We start from the raw sequence: 23711 nt of genomic DNA, 5'->3' as shown, positions 1-23711 counted from the left end.
TATTTTCATCACTATCAATTATGTCTTGATAAGAAGTATGTTGACTTTCTGTAAAAAAACAATATATACGAATAATAAGCATATAATAAATACATAATTGTATATGTATCTGATAAAAACAATGGTGGATGGGCATTTACCCTAAGACCTGCTTGTGAAGGAAGGGTGATACTGAATTTGTATCTATATAATTATTATGTATGTAATGATGATAAATTTGTATTGTGCTTAATCTAGGTAATTTAGTATGGTTTTTTTGATCAACTCATTTTAGGAAAAAGCTGGATTACTCTTTGGAAAACGATATATCGTTTTTATAGTATCTTTACATATAGGTACATAACATGTTTTATGGATTAATTGACTTTGCTAATGCCAGAAGGCTTATGATTAGACATGAAGTCATGAAATAACAGGAACTTGAGGAAGTTGCAATTGTGCATGAGTTCTGTTATGTCATTTATTGTAAATCCTTCAAAATTAATTCGCAATCTTAGTATCTAATAATTAAAATAAGTTGCTCAAGACGAGTTTTTCATTATTTTTTTGACATAAAAACAAATATATCGAAAAATATCAGTGTTGACCACAATATGGGTTCGTACAGACGGGAGTGCACACACTCCAGCTGTTTCCGGCCTTGCTTCTGCTGGCACTAGCATACGAGGAAGGGTATGTTGCTCTGAAAGAAATTCGTAATCCTTTAACAAATTAATAACATAAATAGTGATGATAATATCTAAGAGAATAAGAGTGATAGATGAATATTTGTTATATGGCATTTTCTTCTAATAGGTGTGGTTGCTATTTTCTCTCCTTGTGTGTCTTTGCCATCGCATGTTTAGTTGTACGAAAGTTTTTTGAGAGTTCATCGTCTTCGGAGTTTTTGTGGTTCTCCAGAACACTCTTTGGAAAAATGGACTTGGAGTGCAAAATATAGTCTATTCAAAGTTTTTTTGTACGAACGTCATCAAGATGTTTAATGTATTGTCTGCTGCAATTTGTATATTAGTTTCAGAATCAGATAATATTTTCCTTTGCGTTTTGTTCTAGTTATAAAGAGACACAATGCTGTCTGATACGTTCGAACACGTAAATGAATGTGCCTGTCAACGTCGTCGGGTTGTCAGACGTATGTAAAATTCTTTAAAGCAATAGTGATAAGAGGTTATAACTCTAACCTATAAACTATTGTCGCTGTATAACCGTAGTTTTTACAGGTACTGTAATGTTAAAATAAATTATATTTGACAACATTTTTGTTCAATTATTTTATTTAGTTTAGAATTTTGTTGTATGTCAGAGCCCAACTGAACTAAAACTCACAGTTCATGCAAAAACATTGCGACGTTTTGACGTCATAAATTTAGATGACGTATGTACAAAACAACTTTGAATAGACTGTATGTAAAATGAGCGAAATCTTTTTTTTTTAATTGCGCGGAAAAGCCACAAAGGTCCTCCTTTGGCAAAGGGTGGGGCGATCATAGAACATTTTAAAGATGTTGAAAGTCGTCAGAAACTAATGAACCTAAGTGAAAACTGATAACAAGAATGTTTTATTAAGGAAGCTTTGGCATCAGTGATTGAATAATAAACAATGCCGCCAAATTAAAATGGCTGCTAATATTGACCCGGCCCTGTTAATCATTATACCATGAAAAATTGTAAGAAAAACACCGAATACTACCTGGGGCTTTGCTGATATCTGGGTTGTGGAGCTCTAACTGTTGATGGCGTAGCATAAGATCTGTCGGGAGATTGAGCCTAAAAGCAATATAAATTATTTTTTTGCATATTCACATAGAACTAATTATTTCAAGTCCCTCTTACTGCATTACTCTTTTTGCTGCTAAGTTGATACAACTGTCCTTTATACTGACGCCTACTTTTAATATCGTTTGTTATTTAGATTACCTTAAGTGTGATTTACGATTTTTATAATGGATACAAATATTGAATAAATAATTAAAAACGTCTTGAATCTTATATCGCTATTCTTCCTACTACTTTCTACTACTGTCCTACAACTGTTGCGATAGTCGCGGGTTCGAATCCTTATACAGCAATACCTTATTATCTAAAGATAATTTGGATCTACGCTCTATAAGCCAACACATCGGGTTCAGTTTAAGCCCAAGTTATTTACGCTTTATTAGTATAACAGGTCAGTTGGAAAGTCCCCAGCCTACCATAGTAAAACACATTTTTTTTGGCAAAATTAGTTTTTTTATTCAACATAATTCGATTTGTCCTTTGCTTCAAAATAGGTTTCAGTTTCGTCGATTATCTTTTCATTTGACGAAAATTTCTTTCCAGCGAGTCTTCTTTTGAGATCTGAGAACAGGAAATAGTCGCTGGGAGCCAGATCTGAAGAATACGGCGTATGAGGAAGCAATTCGAAGCTCAGTTCATAGATTTTTGACATAGTGTATTGTCTTGGTGAAGCAGCACTTTCTTTTTCTTCCAATGCGGCCTTTTTTGGTGATTTCGTCCTTCAAACGGTCCAATTTTATATTATAGTAGCTATTGATGATCTTTCCTTTTTCAAGGTAGTGAATAAAAATCATTCCATGCGCATCCCAAAATACAGACGCCATTACTTTGCCAGTCGACTGTTGCATTTTCCCACGCTTTGGAGCGGGTTTATCGTGTGCAGTCCACTTGGATGACTTGATGAAATGATGGAGCCATGTTTCATTCATTGTCACATATCAATGCAAGAACTCGGGTTTATTACGCTTGATCATCTTCAAACACTGCTCCGAATCATCAGCTCGTTGTTGTTTTTGGTCAAAAGTGAGCTCGCGCGGAACCCACTTTACACAGAACTTTCTCATACCTATATATTCGTGAATGATATGATGTAAACGTTCAGTTGATATCTTTAGAGTGTCTGCTATTTCATTCAATTTCAATTTACGGTCATTCAAAATAATTTTGTGGATTTTTTAAATGTATTCGTCGGTAACAACCTCTTTGGGGCATCCACAGCGTTCACCGTGTTCGATGCTCATTTCACCATGTCTAAACTTAGCATTTCAATCCTTGATGGTAGATTTTCCTGTGGCAGTGTCCTGAAACTCGGCATCAAGCCAAGTTTTTGCTTCAACATCATTTTTTCCGTTCAAAAAGCGATATTTTATCAACGTGAAATTCCTTTTATCCATTTTTTTTTCACAATAACAAAAGTTGCTTTACTCAAAATTCTATAATTCACAAACTAATTATCCGACAGCTGCCAAATTTATACACGCATCCTTTGAGGGTTAGAACTAACTGAAAAACATAAGGATTTAATTCTAGTGGCGCCATCTATGTGCCATGCCGGGGACTTTTCAATTGATCTGTTATATTACTTCCAAGTTAAGCGTCGATTCCGATGCTTTCTCAGATATTTAACTTTATCTGCTTGTCTTTAATTGCTGAAATTGATTAATTCAAAGTATTGGACATTTGATTCTATATATTTTGCCCCATTCTCGGGTAATATATGGGTGAAACTCCAAAAGAACAGTTTTTTCTTTGAGCTAAATCATATATCGAGTCTTTGAGCGTATTGTGGACGTTTTTTTAATAAACGCACAGTTCAAATCCTATAAGTATCAACTGTTTTTCGAGTTTTCAACAGCTTTGGCGTTGCAGCGGATAGGCCCGCATTGCCAGATGATAACCAGATTTTTTTATTGAGTGGGATTTTCGAAATAGATCAATTTCCCATCATCCATTACCATTCCACGCAGAAATGACTTCCCTTTCATACCTTTGAAGCAGCATTTCACTGACGGTTTTTCGATCTTCCATTTGCCTGTCATTCAGTTCACGTGGCACCCACCTTCTCATCTTTTTCATCTTTCCCATTGCTTGAAATCGTTCAAATTGTGACTCGGTTTACATTTAACTTTTCTGTCAATTGTTTTTGAGTTTGAGACCGGTCTTCATCCATTAACTCCTACAATTCCGCATCATTAAACGTGTTCGGCCTACCAGGACATTCTTATTAATCGTAAATGTACGTTTTCAGCCACAAAACTCGAGATTTTGAAAAAATTATAAATCTGTGAAGCTATTGTTTTGGTACCATCATTTTGAAAATCAATTTCCGACCAAAAATGAACAAACATTATGGAAAAAGTACTATATTCATGTAATACGACTCCAGGCAACTTGTGCTTGCTTCTAGAACTTTTGTTTGCAGTCGACAGAAGACATATTACGTACTTTATTGACGAATTGAATACTTTTTTGACAAAACGAAGAGCTTCTATTCTAATTTAACTTATATCTAAGTTAAAAGGACATTAACAGTATCCGACTCACCCTTGCGGTTCTAGCGCCGGGCGCGTATATAGAATCTCCTGGTCTTATTGTGGTGTTCATCAGGGACGCGTCTCCCGACGTCACGGCAGTGTTGAGCATATCGGCCTCCCGTAAAGCGATGTTGTGGATCGCGTCCTCCCCAGGTCTTATGGTGGTGTTCAGGAGGGTATTGTCTCCCGTCCTTCTGGTCGTGTTGAGGACAGTGTCACCGGGCCGAGTCGTATCCGCGGACTTGGTACTGGTGGTGAGGATGGACGACATAAGGGTTGAGTTTACGGCGGGGTCGGTACATGGGTCGCATTCACAGTCTCCTGATTTCTACAAGAAGAAGAAACAAAATAGGTTAATAATATTGATTTACTATGAGACAATTTTGCAATATATTAATATATTGTCCAAACCAGACAAACCTCCACAGAAAAGAACGTATAAGTGTACTATCAGTAAAGGATAATCTAACGAAAAAATCCTTCTAAATAGAATGAAAGAGCACCTAAACAACACAATCCCCAGCCACCAATTTGGATTCTGAGAGGACCATGGAATGGCCAAACACGTACATCATACTGTAGACGCCATTATAGATGCTTGGTTGCGTTTTTGAATATCAGTCGAGCCCTTGACAGAGTCTGGTATGAAGGACTGGCGTACAGACTAAAAAATGCGCTTCCAGACACATACTATGAATATTCTGATTATATTTACACGAAATACGCTCGGGTGTCTCACACGGCAGCGTAATTGAACCGGAATTGTACTTGATTTACACTGTGGATCTTCCAGCTGATGAATAAGGACACAATCACTACGACATACACTGAAGACACTGCCGTCCTGTCGGTGTATTCTGATCCAAAATCTTAAATTAACCAGTGGAGAATAAAAGTAAACCAAGTTCACTTATGTTACCAACACTCTGAGAAGAGAAAACTGTCCCACAAGATGAACATACAAAATTCTTGGACCATTATTTGGATTGTAGATTTACCTGACAGAAGTACATCTGGCCGATGCATAAACTTACTATTCCCATTTAAGCAATGAGAGTAAAATGATGAGATACAAAACCATCATCAAGCCATTCTGGACATATGGCATTCAACTATGGAATACAGCAAGTAACAGTGAAAACGTCACGCAAAATCAAACTGAATTGAAATGTTATTAAGCACTCTACTAGCCAATCATATAAAATATCTTCTTCATTTCCATGTTGTCTAATAAAGGGAAATATAACGAAAATGGCGTTCTGGAACCTATATTTTCACAAAAGTCCGCCAGTCAAATTATATAACGAAGACATCCTACAAGATGAACTTGGAAAATTCTTGGACTTTTACGTGGATTGTACATTTACATGACGGAAGAACATCTGGCCGAAGCATAAACTTACTATTCCCATTTAAGCAATGAGATAACAATGATGATAACAAAACTATCATCAAGCCAATCTGGACATATGGCATTCAACTATGGAATACAGCAAGTAACAGTGAAAACGTCACGCAAAATCAAACTGAATTGAAATGTTATTCAGCACTCTACTAGCCAATCATATAAAACATCTTCTTCACTTCCATGTTGTCTAATAAAGGGAAATATAACGAAAATGGCGTTCTGGAACCTATATTTTCACAAAAGTCCGCCAGTCAAATTATATAACGAAGACATCCTACAAGATGAACTTGGAAAATTCTTGGACTTTTACGTGGATTGTACATTTACATGACGGAAGAACATCTGGCCGAAGCATAAACTTACTATTCCCATTTAAGCAATGAGATAACAATGATGATAACAAAACTATCATCAAGCCAATCTGGACATATGGCATTCAACTATGGAATACAGCAAGTAACAGTGAAAACGTCACGCAAAATCAAACTGAATTGAAATGTTATTCAGCACTCTACTAGCCAATCATATAAAACATCTTCTTCACTTCCATGTTGTCTAATAAAGGGAAATATAACGAAAATGGCGTTCTGGAACCTATATTTTCACAAAGGTCCGCCAGTAAAATTATATAACGAAGACATCCTATAAGATGAACTTGCAAAATTCTTGGACTTTTACGTGGATTGTAGATTTACATGACGGAAGAACATCTGGCCCAATCATAAACTTACTAGTCCCATTTAAGCAATGAGATAACAATGATGATAACAAAACTATCATCAAGCCAATCTGGACATACGGCATTCAACTATGGAATACAGCAAGTAACAGTGAAAACGTCACGCAAAATCAAACTGAATTGAGATGTTATTAAGCACTTTACTAGTCAATCATATAAAACATCTTCTTCATTTGCATGTTGTCTAATAAAGGGAAATATAACGAAAATGGCGTTCTGGAACCTATATTTTCACAAAAGTCCGCCAGTAAAATTATATAACGAAGACATCCTACAAGATGAACTTGGAAAATTCTTGGACTTTTACGTGGATTGTACATTTACATGACGGAAGAACATCTGGCCCAATCATAAACTTACTATTCCCATTTAAGCAATGAGATAACAATGATGATAACAAAACTATCATCAAGCCAATCTGAACATACGGCATTCAACTATGGAATACAGCAAGTAACAGTGAAAACGTCAAGCAAAATCAAACTAAATTGAAATGTTATTATGCGCTCAACTAGCTTTGTATAGTCTTTGTATTTGTTTGACGACAGCCTGTCAAATATTTTACACGCGTCGTAGAACCATTTTCTGGTTTTTCAAGGAGAAGCGAGCACAAAAGTCGAAAAAATTGGCGAACAGTGCTATAATTTACACTACCGACGCACTATCCCGCCCGATATCGGGCGCAGCTACGTGATAGTCAAACGGCTGGCGTTTTTGCCCGTACGACTGATTGAAGTTGAGGCATTACAACATCGCGTGACGGTTTTTTTTTATTAATATAGATCTGTTATAGTTATTGCGGTTATTTTAATTGGCAGCCAGTGGTTTTCACCAAGGTTGTGCGTGTGAATATATTATCTGTCCGTCGCAAAAACCACTAGAGGACATCGCGGTATGAATTCGGACCGGGATCAGCGCCATCTGGTGCCCGTAATCGTAATATAGATGTTCCACAGTCTAAACAGAACATAACATAAAAGATTTCCACTTAGTATTATTGTTAAAATTGAAGAATTCTGCCCATCAAACACTTGTAGAAACCGATTGTGATGCTGGTCTATCATGTCAACATTCTAATTGTCTTAACGCTTTAACATTTTTCGGAGCATTTTTCAAAGCAGACGAAGAAACATTAACGAAAATTGAGAGGCTAAAACCTTTCCGCCAGTTGCGCATTCCAAGGACTCGCAAAAACAACAAGTTATAATGTTTAGAATTCAAAAATAATTAAATAAAATCAATAACCAACCTTATATACCAGATATAGAAACAAGCAAATGTCTAGACATATAAATAAACAATAAAATTGTGTATAGATAGCCGTTGTCTTAAAATAAAGTTATATACGAGGTAAAATTAGGTTTTGAAATAAAAACCGATTTCTTTCATGGATATTTTGGGAAAAGAACACATTTTATGATGGATCAGACAAGCTGTGACTTCTTTTAATAGTTTATACGTTTCTGCATTTCGTTTCAATATGAGAGACTTGCCATCTCGACAATCGGGACGCAGAGGTCTCGCAGTTCAATCCATCAAGAAGAAATTAATAAATTGCCAGTGACTAATCAGTAGCCTGTTTAATTTTATTATTAAATATCTTTTTTAAGAGGTGTCAGGGAAAGGAAGTCCTTCCTAAAGTCCAGTGCCTACGGCGGCTTGGTTTCCCGCTGTAGCAGCTCCCACTTAAGCTGCACTAGGCCGTCTTCTTACGATCTATATATGGAGAAATATTTACAATATTATGTATTTTTAATTATTTTTCATAGTATTAAATATAGCTCATAATATGGTGGTATACACTAACTGGCATATTTTGTATCGAAACTTAAATTAATTAACTTACAGGTCAATTGAAAAGTCCCCAGCTTGACACATAGATGGCGGTACTAGAATTAAATCCATATGTTCTTCAGTCAGCCCTAACCCTCAAACGATGCGTGTATAAATTTGACAGCTGTCGGATCATTACTTTGTGAGTTATAGCATTTTGAGTGAAGCAAGTTTTGTTTTTGTGAAAAAATTGATAAAAAGTAATTTCGCGTGCGCTTTTTGAAGGAAAAAATACAGTTGAAGCAAAAAATTGGCTCGATGCTGAGTTTCCGGATACTGTCCCAGCAAAATTAACCATTAAGGATTGCTATGCTAAGTTTAGACGTGGTGAAATGAGCACCGAGGACGATGAACGCAGTGGACGGCCAAAAGAGGTTGTTACCGACAAAAACATTAAAAAAATCCACAAAATGAATTTGAATGACCGTAAAGTGAATTTGAATGAAATAGCAGACACTTTAAAGATATCAACTGAACGTGTACATCATATCATTCACGAATATTTGGGTATGAGACAGACCTGTGCAAAGTGAGTGCTGCGCGAGCTTACTTTTGACCAAAAACGACTAGTTGATGATTCGAAGCACTGTTTGAATATGATCAGGTGTAATAAACCCGAGGTTTTGCGTCGATATGTGACAATGGATGAAACATGGCTCCATCATTTCATTCCGAAGTCCAATCGACAGTCATCTGAGTGGACTGCACATGATGAACGCGCTCCAAAGTGTGAGAAAACCCAACAGTCGCCTGGCAAGGTTATGGCGTCTGTATTTTAGGATGCGCATGGAATAATTTTCATTGACTACCTTGAAAAAGGAAGGATCATCAACAGCGACTATTAGATAGCGTTATTGGACTGTTTGAAGGACGAAATCGCCGAAAAACGGCCGCATTTGAAAAAAAAGATAGTGCTGTTTCACCAAGAGAATGCACCGTGTCACAATTCAGTGAAACGATGGCAAAATCCATCCATCCATTCTCCGTATTCTTCAGATTTGGCCCCCAGAGACTATTTCCTGTTCTCAGATCTCAAAAGAATGCTCGCTGGAAGGAAACTTTCGTCGAATGAAGGGTTAATCGCCGAAACTATAGCCTATTTTGAAGCAAAGGCAAATCGTACTACAAAAATCAGATAGAAAAGTTGGAGGGTCGCTATAATCAGTGTATCACCGTTGAAGGGAATTATGTTGAATAAAAAAAACTAATTTTACCAAAAAAAAAATGTGTTTTGCTATAGTAGGCCGGGGACTTTTCAATTGACCTGTTATATATATAAATATATACAACTTTATCAACAACTTTACCAAAGAACCAATCAAATGACTTCATAGCAAAATCAAATCAATCAATTTACTTGAATGTTCGATTATATCCCCATCTAGATATTGGACGTAGCGAAACTTCTCTCCAGGGACCCCTGTTGGGTTTTCTCTCTATTACTCTATGGTCTTAAATATGCTTCGGTTCTGAACTTGAAGTTTTTGATTTCATGTTGTTTCATTGACAGTATTTTTAATAACGTTTTGATTTTAAATTTGCTATTTTTTATTTAAATTTGTTACGAATTGATTCCAACGCGTAATATATAGCAAAATTATTGTAAAATCGTATGAGCGTAAATAAACAGATGCTGAATGGTTGACCAATTGTCAGGAAGTCGAGCGGTTTTCGGACTTCGGTCCGCGGTTTAGGCCGCGGTCTTGATCCGATTTTCACCCAGGATATTTCGTTTTCGAAATCGGCCGGCTACGGCCAATGGCGACGCGCGATCGGCATGACGCAACAAACGAAATTATTGAGATAGGATTTGAAAAACTACACGAATCCGATCGCCGACAGAAACAATAGCGCAATCACTTTTGTTTTATACGTAAAACGAGAATTGATCGCGGTAGGTTATTGGCGCGTTTAACCACGCGAAGGCAATCTTTTTGACGTTCGGTCGATGGTACGTCAAGGTCGAATATCATGGGGCCGGTTTCGTTTCATCTTTTCTTAAAATAATAGGCGCAGCAACAGAAATCCATTATTTTTTACTGAAACTGAAGGATTTACTTAAATGACGCGTAGCAATATCGCTGAGTATCTTGGAACACTTCTTGTTGCAAAGCTATTTTCGTATTCTCTTGAAACAATCTTTAAAACAGTTATTGAAACTCTATGTCTGAAGCTTTGATGATATGTTCGTTTTGTGGTATCAATGCCGCTCGCGTAATTTATTGGTGCTATTAGGTAATAATGATACTGATTCGTGTGTTGAATGTTTCGACGTTGAATATTATGATTAACGCTGATTTAATTATATTTTTAATGGATATTGTTTCGAATTTGTAACACAAACGAAGTTTATTTGTTAAACAATCCTTACTGTCAACAATGATACATTTTACTGATATTAACCCTTAGTGTTTTAGCAAAATCTCGAAATATAAGGGACAACCCCAGAATGGGTTTTTCTCGGTAATATTTGCGATTTCCATTACGTATTGTTTGTGTTATTTGAGTTAAGAAAAAGAAACAGAATTAAGGTAAAAGACAGAAAGTAAGAAAAAATCCTTAGTGGCAACACTGCTACATCGAGAGCTGCTGTATTGGTAGTCAACAATTGTTTTAGCGAAATACCGAAATATAAAAGACAACCCCTGTGTTTATTTCCCAATTTGCATTACATTGGTGTGAGATTTGACTTATGGCTGAGTGTTGCGTGGTTTGAGTTATTCATATTGGAAGAACTACTGTAGTAGTAGTAGTCAACAACTGTTTTAGAAAAATCTTGAAAAATTGTATTGAATTATTCGTGACAATCGCTGAGTATCTTGGAATAACTCTTGTTGCAAAAATTTGCTGGAAGGAACAAAAGTAGGAGGAATTAACTCGACTTGAAATATAGAAAAATGTGTATGTGGATAATTGGAGGAAAATCACAATTATCAGTACATAATAAATTACCACTATATAAGCAAGTGTTGATTGAAGATGATATTCTGCGAAAAGCAAACATAAGTTTTCCAGAACAAAGTCCTAAGTGCATCCAAGGTACTATAGGGCTGGTTATCTACACCTCAGATACCGAATGATACTTAAAAAATCAAGAGAATCACAAACAGACATGACGAGAGACCGCATTCTTATGTCAACATCACTTTTTCATCGCCAGTCACTACCTATTTCAGAAATGTGTCAATTTTATTGCGATTCGTAGATATAAAATTGACCCATGATGTTTTTTTTTCGGTTTAACTCGCGTGGCACTCATGTACCCAGCTTCTTTTTGCGGCCAAAAAAGTGGTATTTTCCAAATAGTTACACGTTTAACTTTTGGAAAGTATAAACTGGGCATGTATGATGGTTCAACTCAATACATTTTCGACAATCTCTGGAAGGCCACAGTGGCGCATTTTTGATATTGGAAAACTTCCTTGGATTTGACATCCTTCGCTGTTCTGCTCTTTAAGAAACTGGATCAGCTTGGGTGGGACCCAATATGCAGGAGCACCTAATAATCTTAATATCCTAAGATATAAATTTTTAACTTTGACGAAACTGTGGGGATGGAATCAATGAATCCAAATCTGCGCTCGATTGCTTGTTGTAGTATCAGAATCATAAACACTATTTACGTTTCAGTAATTTGACTTTACTTATACTAAAGGAAAACTGCAAAACGTAGCGCATTTCCTTTTTATTGGTAACCATTCTTGTCAAGCGTTCAAAAAAAAAACATCAAACTATATTTTCAGTGCTAACAATAAAAATTATATGCTTACCGATGACTCGTTTAAATGCTCTGTCATCGTTTCCAGAATCATATTCATCTTCTGTTTTTTGTCTTCTTCCGGCATTTTAACTAGAACATGTTAAATAAACAAGATATTATAGGTATCAGATAGCGTGGAAATATTAAAACTATCGTTATAAGGGCAGTTAAAGTAGAAAATCCGACATAATTTCAGTCACGCCCAGTTCTTTATTGAATTCTCGGTAAAAATACGTACAAATGTTGACCTTTGCCGTAGCCTTTGTAGTATAGATGCTTTATAGAGTAGCAAATATCCCGAAATCAAGAAATTGAGCGAAGAACTTAATCAAAACAGTTTATTGCTGAGAAAGAACGTAAGCGGTCATACTACTGCGGTGCAACCCGATCTCAGGTTGCAGGAAGTCCCTTTTGTGCATCTGTTTCGGTGACTTTCGTATGTTTAGCAAATTATGATGGTGCAAAATCATATGAAAACAATTTGAAAACAACAAACAAACAAACCGGCAGACCGATAGAGCAATACTATTAAAAAAGACTAGAAGAGAAGAGAGACTACTATTAAAACATCTGCTGCCCTGCATTTTTCCTGGACGTCTCACCGGCATTTGACCGGGTTTGGTATCGGGACTAATTCACAACATGAGCAATTTGTTACTTAACAACTTGCAAATTGTTGCAATCATATATTTTTGAAAGAAAATGTAGCATTTTCAACATATGAAGCTATTTCTGCGTTCCACTCCTGTATTCTCTACTATCTCTACTTCTCTATCTTGGTCTTGGTCTATCTTGGTCTTGATCTACTACTTGGATCATTTAACAAAAACAATCTTTATTGCAAAATGCATATCCCATCTTAGGGCTATAGAAAAAGTACAACTGCAATATTGATAAATGGATTGGAGACTGGGGAATACAGTTTAATAGCTGGAAATCTGGTCATGCCAATTTTGCTTTACGACAAAGTGGCGAAAACCTAATTATATCACTTGAAGACTGTCTAGTTCCTCAAATAGAATCAGCGAAATATTAAAGAACAATACTGGTGAGTAGATACTTTTAGCATGACCTAAGATCAAATATTTTGGTTTATTAGCTACTTATAAACCCTATTTAGACTTAAGGAATTGTACTAAGACATCAAACCTACTAGTAGTTTAACACTGTCAAATCAAAGTTCGATTAATTACCAATGTGTATTGCTACGTAACCAGTTAAGATTTCGCCTTAAAACATGAAATAAGGATGCTAAATCACAGCAATGTGGAGGCAATGCAGCTAATGGACAACGCGCAGGAAAGGAGAAAATTGAAGCAAATCAAGCCAGAGGAACTTGTAAAGTGCTTAAGTGTCTTAAATTTAGCTGAAGTGGTGTAATTTAATTTTAATTCGATTTGAATGCATACTTAGGTATTTGTTCCTCACTCTTGCAAATGTTGATGCAAGTACAACAGAACAGTGAATTAATCAGTGAATTTGCAAATTAAGTATGTTATCTAATTATAGTATCCTGATTCTTACTCGGCGATGAACAGGTAAGTGATATTCCCGAACGTTCCTTCACCTGCAGCATCAGAACAGCGGCCTCGTTCAAAAAATTCATCAGCGACTCCATAAAGCTGTTGTAATTGGATATATCTTCGTAGGTGGTCGAGAGACCGAAGGGTCTACTAGTGGTGTTTTGATCTGGGTGTGTTGACATCTTCACGGGAATTTACAAAAATATTTTTGTTGATTTATCGCAGAATTAAACTGAGATACGTCAAATTTTATATACTGATTGATGTGCTGGTATTGCAGGTTGTCATATCGTTGAATTGATTTATTCAGGTATTGCAACTAAGTATTATTTTGTACTTTATTACAAGGTATCACAGATTAGTTGCTATAGATAAATAAAATGATCAATATTCGGTAAGCTACTGCTTAGGTCGCATTTTATATTTCGAGATTATTTATAATAACATCATTAAAATGATATAATCAGATGTTATAATTTAATTTTATCCTGTATTTTTATTATAATACGTCACAGCAGCTTAGAACAGCAGATTGGTTGCCATTGGTAATGAGAAGTAATAGAGGTACGCCTGGCAAAGCTCTAGTAAGGTTGCCCTTTATAATTCAAGATCATTCGTGAAAATATGCCATTATTTTTCTAAACTATTTTTTCATGAAACGAAATGATAAAGGTTCAAATTTGAAACTTCTTTATGCGGGTGTACCACCAGGTAGTATTCTTGGACCAAAGTTGTATTTGCTTCATACCATTTTCTTTTTAATTAATTACATCTTACATTAGATACGATTAGTAGAATCTTAATTTATAAATTCGTTCATTACTACTGTTTTGTTATACTTGCATTAATATTCAAGCACGGTGGGTACGGGATAAATAGATCAGTATGTATTTTTCAAATTGTGGATACATTCCGATACTACAGGAGTAGTTACTTACACTGAGCCCTTCGTATTTTAGCCGCTACAGATCGAATTAAGAGATTGGCAACAAGACATGAGGAAGGCCTCCACTCACATGTTGGCACCGAAGTTCTGTAACTCTTGGATAGCATTGAGCTAGGACTCAAAAGAACCAAACTGTATGACCTTGGGTAGTTGGGTTAGCCACCATTTTGATTGTGCCCCATCTTGGGTATCTGACTTTTAGCTCAGTTTCGCTTTAACCATTGTGTTGTGTAGATGTCCACATTTTACTACGGATAAATATACGCCACAAGAACGAGCAGAGATTGTGACAATATTTATTTAATCTTTTGCGTCTAAATTAATAATGAGCAATTAAGTCAATTTTCTTCTCAGTGGCCACGTCAATAAACAGAATAGTCGGTTTTGGCGAACACATACTCCTCAATTAACTCATGAAACATTGCATCCACTAAAAGCAACTATATGGTGTGGTATTCATGCTGGAAACATCATTAGTCCCTTTTTTTTACTGTTTTGTTACACTTGCATTAATATTCAAGCAAGGTGGGTACGGGATTAATACATCAGTATGCATTTCCCAAATTGTGGATACATTCAAATACTAGAGGAGTACTTACATTGAGCCCTTCGTATTTTAGCTGCTACAGATTACGAATTAAGAGATTGGCAACAAGACATGAGGAAGGACTCCACTCCCATGTTGTCACCGAAGTTGTGTAACTCTTGGATAGCATTGAACTAGGACGCAGACTCAAAAGAACCAAATTTTATGACCTTGGGTAGTTGTCTGGTGATATTCACTTAATGGTAAAGGCACTGAAAGGTGCCACTAACCTTTTTTTTATTTTATTAGAGACTAAGTAAGGACCAATGGGTCTTAGATAAGTACCTAATTTTAAATTTTGATTATAATTTAGTTGGCAACGTCTAGTAATATATTAATTAAAAAAAAATCTTATTGGAAAATACTTACCTGACAGAAGACCTGCCACATCTTTGAATTTTTTTCTTATTAGTAATGATAATAAAAAGCAACCAAAGTACTTCTTGTACTAGGGTTTCTTTTTATATTTTAGGATAATTTATTAAAGTGGTTGGCTTCCCACCGAAAGATTTCTATAATTAACGTAAACTTAAATTTACACGGCTGCCTAAATATAAATAATTAAATTTTCTTCGCAACAATCTCTGTTCATGCTGTTCTACCCCTGTCGCTGGTCATCTTGCCAATGAGCAATTTTTAAAAAATCAAACACCTTTCGTTCGAGCACCATATATTTAGAATATTTCAAAACGTACCGACACACAACGATGAAAACGACATATTGAACAAGCCCTCGAGTCCCCTTCCTACGTAACAGGTCGTCGATCCTCCAGTTTCGCGGTCAATTTAATCGCGCTGCGCCGATTTCGAATGGACATCATGATGGAGAAATTGAGGTTCCCCGTCGCTCCTAGAATCCGTAGTCCAGGTCGTGGTTCTGATAACCTCCGGAGGAATTCTGAAAATTCGCGTGCGAATTACTCCAGTCTTCGGTTACGTTAACGCTACGTTACCGTGGAAGAATATCTGCCGCTGCAAGCAGGGGCACAGTTCGAGGAGGCGCCCTGGTTCTGGCTGTACTGAAGTCGTCTCCGTGCTGCGGCGGTTGGGCTGCTCGGGTACGAGCCGGATGGCCAATATGACGCGCTACCACCGCCTGAAACACGTTCAAGGCTTTGAGTGATTTATTTATATCGAATCATCGAACGAACGTACGATCCGAGGTACTAGTACGGCCACCTAGTGCTTTGTTGAGCTGATTATTTTCAAAATCTACAGAAGAAAACAAACTTGAGTTTTCTTATTCAATACTAATTATAATTCTTCTAATAATTCTAGTTATTTTATAACAGGCCAATTGAGAAGGCCCCGGCCTAACACATAGATAGCCCTAACCCTCAAAAGATGGGTGTATAAATTGGCAACTGTCGGTTAGTTTATGAAAACTTTTATTGTTGTGAAAAAAATTTATAAAAAGAAATTTCGCGTGTTGCTTTTTGAGCAAAAACTTGGCTTGATGCCGACTTTGCGGACACCGCCCCAGAAAAATCAACCATCAACGAACCGACGAAAATATTTAAAAAATCGACAAAATGATTTTGAATGACCGTATGAAAATTGAAATTGAATGAATTAGCAGACACTCTAAGGATATCAATTGAACGTGCACATCATATCATTCACGAATATTTGGGTATGAGAAAGTTCTGTGCAAAGTGGGTGCCGCGCGAGCTCACTTTTGACCAAAAAACAACGACGTGTTGATGATTTTGAGCAATGTTTGGCCATATTGAAACGTAACAAACGAGAATTTTTGCGTGGATATGTGACAATGGATAAAATATGGCTTCATCATTTCACTCCGAAGTCCAGTCGACAGTCATCCAAGTAGACTGCATACGATGAACCTGCTCCAAAACGTGGGAAAACGCAACAGTCGCCTGGTAGGGTTATGGCGTCCGTATTTTGAGATGCGTATGGAACAATTTTCATTGATTATCTTGAAATAGAAAGGACCATCAACAGCGACTATTACACAGCGTTATTGGACCGTTTGAAGGACGAAATCGCCGAAAAACGGGCGCATTTAAAGAAGAAGAAAGTGCTGTTTCACCAAGACAATGCACCGTGTCACAAGTCACTGACGATAGCAACAATCCATGAATTGGGCTTCGAATTGTTTCCCCATCTACCGTATTCTCCAGATCTGGCCTCCAGCCACTATTTCCTATTCTCAGATCTCAAAAGAATGCTCGCTGGGAAGACATTTTCGTGGAATGAAGAGGTGATCGCCGAAACTGAGGCCTATTTTGAAGCAAAGGACAAATCGTACTACAAAAATGGTATCGAAAAGTTGGAAGGTCGCTATAATCAGTGTATCATCTTGAACATAATTCCTATGTTGAATAAAAAAAACTGATTTTGCCAAAAAATGTGTTTTACTTTGGTAGGGCAGGACTTTTCAATTGACCTATTATGATTAGTTAAGCTCAGAACTGGGCAAAATTCATGTTTTGTTTTATTAATTAAAATACAAATTACAAAATATACTCAGGTACACTAATTCAGTCTAGCCTATTAATCAGCAAAAGGAGATTTTCCTTTCATAAACACATGTTTTCTGATCTCTCGATTGGGAATGAATAAAACCTACTAAAGAAAACAATCTTCCTATAGGTCCTGATAAGCAAAAACTTGTGTTATATTGTATGAAAATATTTTCAGAACAGGTGGGGCAAAAGTTCCGCCACCATTTTGATTGCGCCCCATTTTGGTTATGTAACTTTTAGCTCAGTTTCGCTTTAACCATTGTGTTGTGTAGATGTCCGCATTTTACTACGGATAAATATACGCCACAAGAAAGAGCAGAGATTGTGACAATATTTAATTTTTTTCCTCTAAATTGATAATGAGCAATTAAGCCAATTTTCTTTTCAGTGGCTACGTCAATAAACAGAATAGTCGGTTTTGGCGAACACAGAATCCTCAATTAACTCGTGAAACATTGCATCCACTAAAAACAACTTTAGTCCCCTTTTTTTTTAAACAACCAATGTGTTCCTTTACTGTTACTGCTAAATGGTACCAAGACATGATTCGAAATTTTCTTGTGCCTGAAATGGAAGAGCAAGCTCTAGAGGACATGTGGTTTCACCAAGATGAGGCCACAGCACACGTAGCTCGTTCAACAATTCAATTATTGAATGACGTTTTTCCACGAAGACTAATTTCGCGAAGTGGCGATTTAGCATGACCAGCCAGATCTCCGGATTTAACAGCACCAGACTTTTTCTTATGGGTTTTTTTAAAATCGAAAGTTTATGTGAATAAACACTAAACGATCATTTAAAGACAATATTCGTCACGAAATTGAAGAAATTCAGCCTCAGATATTGCGGAATGTCATGAAAAATGCCATAAAATTAGCCGAAAATTGCATAGCGAATGGATGTCACCATTTAACCGGTATAATTTTTCAATCATAACGAAAAAAAAAACGTAAAGTTCAAATAAACTTTCAATGAAAACGAAACTTACTTATCTTTTCTTTGAGAACTTTTCTCAAAGGCAATCCAAATGGTAACGTTATTTTTGCCCCACTTGTTATTTGGATATCGTACAAGGATGGTTTGCTTTTGTCGTTTAGGAAGCTGACTAATTCTAACTCCATTTTTGATGCTTATCTGGCGTATTCTCATCTGGTATATTTCAGGTGACAGTTACCGAAAATTAACAATTTAATGTATAGTATGGAAGCACTATCACCAAGTTTAAAAATTCACAAAAGTAGCTATCGCCATTTTGCTTACGAAAGCTATGGAGCGGTATTTTCTGCAGCAACTGTTAGTAAGACCGCTACGTTCTAATACATTTTAGAGCCATAACTATTTGAAATACTATTATAATTACAAAATACCTCAGTATCAGGCATTTTAAATACCGTTAACGAATTATATTTTTGAGAAGTAACTGAAATACAAATTGTATTTAAATTATGCATTTTAATTACAAGTAATTGAAATACTGCCCACCTCTATATTTACTATATCTACGATAGATAAAATTTGTACATTAATATTATACGAAAGTACGTACAAAACCCAAATATTGTATCAAACGATGGAAGCCGACCATTTCAAGAAAACTAATAAATAAAAAATGGAACGTACGCAGAACAAAATAAAGAGGGAGTGAGAGTCTCCAATGGCTTCAGAAACGAAGTTGAAGTTAGATAGAGGGATTTGTTATTAACGGTAATAGTCTGGTTTAGTAACCTGTGAATACTAAGTAATAATAATGGGATCGAGGAACTAACCTGAAGTATTCTGTAAAGTTATCAATCAACGCATCAATGAACAAATCAAAATAAAGTAATAATACATTAAGCAAGAAAAATTATAAAAACAATAGTGAGTGTTGTGGACCACTTTGTGGACTCAAGGGTTTGGATTTTTGGTTGCCTCTTTTATGGAAGTATTTGTTGGAATCGTGCACCTCTGGTAAATCTATCATAAAAACACCAAGAAGAAAATTATGGCAACTTGTTGTTTAATGAAAATTGGAGTATTAGAACCAAAATGCAGTTGAAAATGATAAATCCCTGTTAGCCTTTGAAAAATAATACCAAATATTCAAGATTTTCCGGTCGTCAACACACAAAACTTTAAATAATCAAACAATCAAGTATACTGTAGTGTTATAAAGTCTATATTTTGAAGTTGTGCTGAAAAAACCGTCGTAGGTGTGCTAATGATAACTTATAGTTGCTATCTCGATCTACGAACATCTGGGAGTGTTTACTGTTGAGCAAATATCAGAGGACAGAGGAGAGAATTTGAATGTCAAATTGAGATTCGCTTATTTGTAACATAATGAATAGGCAAAATGGTACTAGCAAGTACTCCGAATATATTTTTTTAATATATGTTAACCGAATAAATTTCCATAATTTTCTACAACTCTTTCCTATTTTTCTGGCCACATGCCGATATATTGTCGAAAGAGAGATGATGGTATGACAGCGATCCAATGATTGATCAAATTTCGAAATTTTTCCCTAACAAACAATGAAATCGCGATGATGAAATGTTTTTTAAAATTATTTATTTGTTACATTGTTGCTTGGTCATCTCTTGGTCTCAAATCTTGATATATATCCAGAAAGAGCCATCGGCCCTGGTGTAATAATATTTATGTATAAACACTGCTGATTTTGAATCTGTGTCCTGTTTTGGTGTTTTCCAAGTATTGTATTACTTCGATATTTCCATGAGAATGGGGCCTATAATCACATCTCCTTGCAATTCTCTTGATCTTCTGAATGACAGTCGGTATCTGAAGGTTTCGGTGTGAGTAATCAGTCCTGTAGTATCTGGGTGCACCTACAATACTTCTCAGGAGTTTGTTCTTCAAAATTTGTGTTGTATTAATATTACTTTTCGCGTAAAATCGCCATAAGTGGATTCTGTGTATCCATATAGGTTTCATTACTCGCTTATTCTTTTCAACTGAAGTTTTTTAAATACCTTATTATGATATTACTGTAAGCAGTGGGATAGGTCTATAGGTTTCTATTTACTTTGGTGATCATGATAATCTCTGCCAGCTTCGGACATGTCGTAGTCGAGATGCTACGTTGATCAAGTTGGTGAGTTTTATAATTCCCTTTCTTGGCAATTTTTGCATCAGTTGTCTTGTTATTAAGTAATTTTCGGTTTACTTCTTTCGGCATGACTAACTGAGTAGTCGAATTTTCAGTTTAAAGGTTTTTCCCACATGTTAAGCAAATGATTTCGCTTTTTGTTTCAATTTCCACGTAGTTCTCTTTTAGGTGGACTGTGTAGACGCGCTTGTTTTAGGTATTTTGGTGGCTTTCCCTGCTCTGAATCCCGTTTCAACCTTTGGGTTATATTGTTTAAAATATAATTATTTTCAGGCGTTCTATTTTGTTGCCATTTCTTTTGCAACTTTCGTTTCATTCAGTAATATAACATTCTTTAATAGTACCCACTGCATGTAAATGTCTAGAAACAGTTGATTCATAAACTGCTAAAATGTAACTGATGTAATGATAAACTGCTAAGTCGAAAACGTTATTTTCACCATGAGCACTGAATAACTCCATAATCCTAAATAGAGAACTGTTATTTTATGTAGGGAAATATTAAAACCATTCAATTTAACAGTTAGGATTGTTTACATAATACTTCGCATTTTCAACAATGTATATCGCTGACTAAAATATACGCAAGCACGTCGAATAATCGTTAGTTTATTAGTACTAAAATGAGGAAAGTTTGTTATATTTACCACTATAAGATATATCGATATTTCCAGAATATCCCTGTTGCTGTGAAGGTGTAGAACTGGCCACTGGTTGAAAGTAACGCGGTGCCGTCGATCCTGGAATAGAACGATTGGACATTCCTGGACCTCCCGATTTCTGCAACATATATTTTAGGTACTACGGCCCGTTTAACCTTAGTTAATCATATTACGGATAGTAATTGTGCTTTTTTGGCCTCCAAAGTCGCCACTTCTTTGTATTTCTCAGTTAGTTTTTGGGACACTTCCTCGATTCGTTTGGACAGTTCTCCTTCACTGAGTTGATCTGATGAAGAAAAGTTTGATGGTATAAGGTGAGTTATTTGTTGATTTGGTTATGAATGGGGCGTTATTTTCGCGATATATCGACATTATATTGCTTCCAACCTTTGATGGGTATGTGCCAAATATTTCTCAAAATTTAGGAATATATTGAAACATTTTATTACAGACGAATCGAATTTTGCCTGACGTAAAGCTTGGAGGCTAAAGAGGGAGGAAGGCAAGAGGGATTTTGTTAACCAGTTCACGAAATCATAGCTAGTCAGTGGATAAAGGTGCAATTTATCGTAACAAGCATTTGTATTTGCCAGATCTAGTTTCTTTGATTTTTGGTTTCTGAATTCATTTAATTTTTTTTTGTAGAATATTTCACTGAAAACCTGTTCTCTGGAAAAGCACTATAATAGTGCGTCTAAAGTAGGAGGATTGGTGGAATAAGTGTATTAAAATTAACAGAATTTTTACTGAAAGGTATTCATCATTAGTTTCATATTTTGTTATATTTACTGGTTGCAATAGCTCTTGATACTTTAGCGGGAATTTTGCTTCTGAAAACTATCGAACCTTCTTCGGAACGCATCCATTAATAAGATCGGTGAATGTATTTATGTTAGAATGTATTTTGAGGTCGTAAATATGTGAAATACTAACCACGCAAGAAATACAAACTTCATTTTTAAGAAGTACAAATATCAAACATCTAATTGCATTTCAATTACGTATTTTAGATACTGTTCAACCCTGTTTGTAATGTATTTTAAACCATAAACGCGTAAAATATGGCCATGCCCCGTTACTTTCATACACAGCTGTACTTGCTGTTATTATTATGCCGTGTTAGTTTATTTAAATATTGTTAGATCGCTCTACCGCTGTTTCTCTTTTATTATTGATAGTCCATTCCTGTTATGATTGTTGAATGTTAGTGTGCTTTTCTTGTTTAAATGTTGATTAAAATGGTAAATTTTTCTACTTACAGTTGGGATTCATGCCAGATCGCTCGCGTACTTGCGACACGGTCGCCCACGACTCCTCCATTAAACTAGCGAGTGCGTCCATGAATTTTTTTTCGTTCTTCAGGTCCGACCAGACGTTCGGTTTCTGTACTGCTTGATTGGTGGTACGACCGGTCACGGACGTGGTCTTTTCTACGGACATTGTTACGGAAATTTTGACGAATCGGCCGAGCCGTAAGATGAGACAAATTAATTGCTGACGTTGATATAAAGGTTTGACAGTGGTGACAGTCGTTAATTTTGACAACGTGCTGTAAGATTAGACGTTTAATAAGGTACTGTAGTTACGATTTTCAGAAGCATGCCTTTTATATGTACAAGATTAACACTGTTTATGTAACACACTGTTTATGAAGGAAAAAATATATGTTCAGCTATACATTATGTATAGCACAAGATTTCGATAAAGTATGACGTGACGATCTTGTTCATAAACTACAGAAAATGTTATCGAAATAACACACTGAACTACGAAAATCTTACATTACTGCCAGAATATTTAGAGTGAAACAAAAGGAAGCCTACCCTACATTTGAAATGTAGACTATTTGTCTATGGCCCTGGTGCTTGTTAAAGCTCCGAGCTAGCCTATCCTACAATAAAATAAGTTAAAACAGGTATACTGCAAGGAAGTGTATTCTTCTTGCAGGCAATGAAATGAAGAAGGCAAATTCTTCACATATTTTACACATATGATATAACACAGATGAAAACTATCACGATAGCTATATTTCCTGATGATACTGCGATTATAGCTGTCGGAGACAATAGTGAAGAAGCCACACGAAAATTATAACAGGCAAGTAAAAATATAAATAAGTAAATAAAAAATATAAATAAATATAAATCTGTGCATGTGCAGCTCACGTATAATCAAACTGCACCAATACCAATAAATAATATCATTCCATACTGCAACAACGTTAAATATCTCGTTATATATATATACAACATTTATATATATATATATTACAACATATTATATATATACAACAACGTTATAGACAATGGACAATGGATTTATACAGAATGGAGAACATTTTA

General features: G+C 35.8%; 1 protein-coding gene across 1 annotated transcript; it reads right to left on the bottom strand.

Annotated features, from left to right (window-relative positions):
* Positions 1-446: 446 nt before the first annotated feature.
* LOC143203393 (uncharacterized) lies at positions 447-22888 on the bottom strand. The gene is made up of 7 exons (XM_076415510.1): positions 22629-22888; positions 21543-21655; positions 21355-21487; positions 12061-12140; positions 4321-4638; positions 1691-1767; positions 447-682 (listed from the first exon to the last, which is right to left on the bottom strand). The coding sequence occupies exons 1-7, from the start codon at positions 22807-22809 to the stop codon at positions 577-579; spliced, it is 1008 nt and encodes a 335-aa protein (XP_076271625.1). The 5' UTR covers positions 22810-22888; the 3' UTR covers positions 447-576.
* Positions 22889-23711: the final 823 nt, after the last annotated feature.

The sequence above is a fragment of the Rhynchophorus ferrugineus genome, unplaced genomic scaffold (assembly GCF_030347505.1).
Source record: "Rhynchophorus ferrugineus isolate W39M unplaced genomic scaffold, kcgeb_rfMv2 rfM10, whole genome shotgun sequence".
Taxonomy (NCBI): Eukaryota; Metazoa; Arthropoda; class Insecta; order Coleoptera; family Curculionidae; genus Rhynchophorus; species Rhynchophorus ferrugineus.
Note: the sequence above shows the minus strand (reverse complement) of the source record. Positions and strands in the feature narration are given on the sequence as shown.

What these genes read in the sequence shown, in the direction of transcription:
- LOC143203393 (XM_076415510.1), bottom strand. Translation starts at nt 22,809, where the DNA reads ATGTCCGTAGAAAAGACCACGTCCGTGACCGGTCGTACCACCAATCAA. An exon ending in CCGGCGCTAGAACCGCAAGG is followed by an intron (nt 1,768 to 4,320) that starts GTGAGTCGGATA and finishes TATTGCTTTTAG; the next exon opens with GCTCAATCTCCCGACAGATC. An exon ending in AGATATCAGCAAAGCCCCAG is followed by an intron (nt 683 to 1,690) that starts GTAGTATTCGGT and finishes AATTTCTTTCAG; the next exon opens with AGCAACATACCCTTCCTCGT.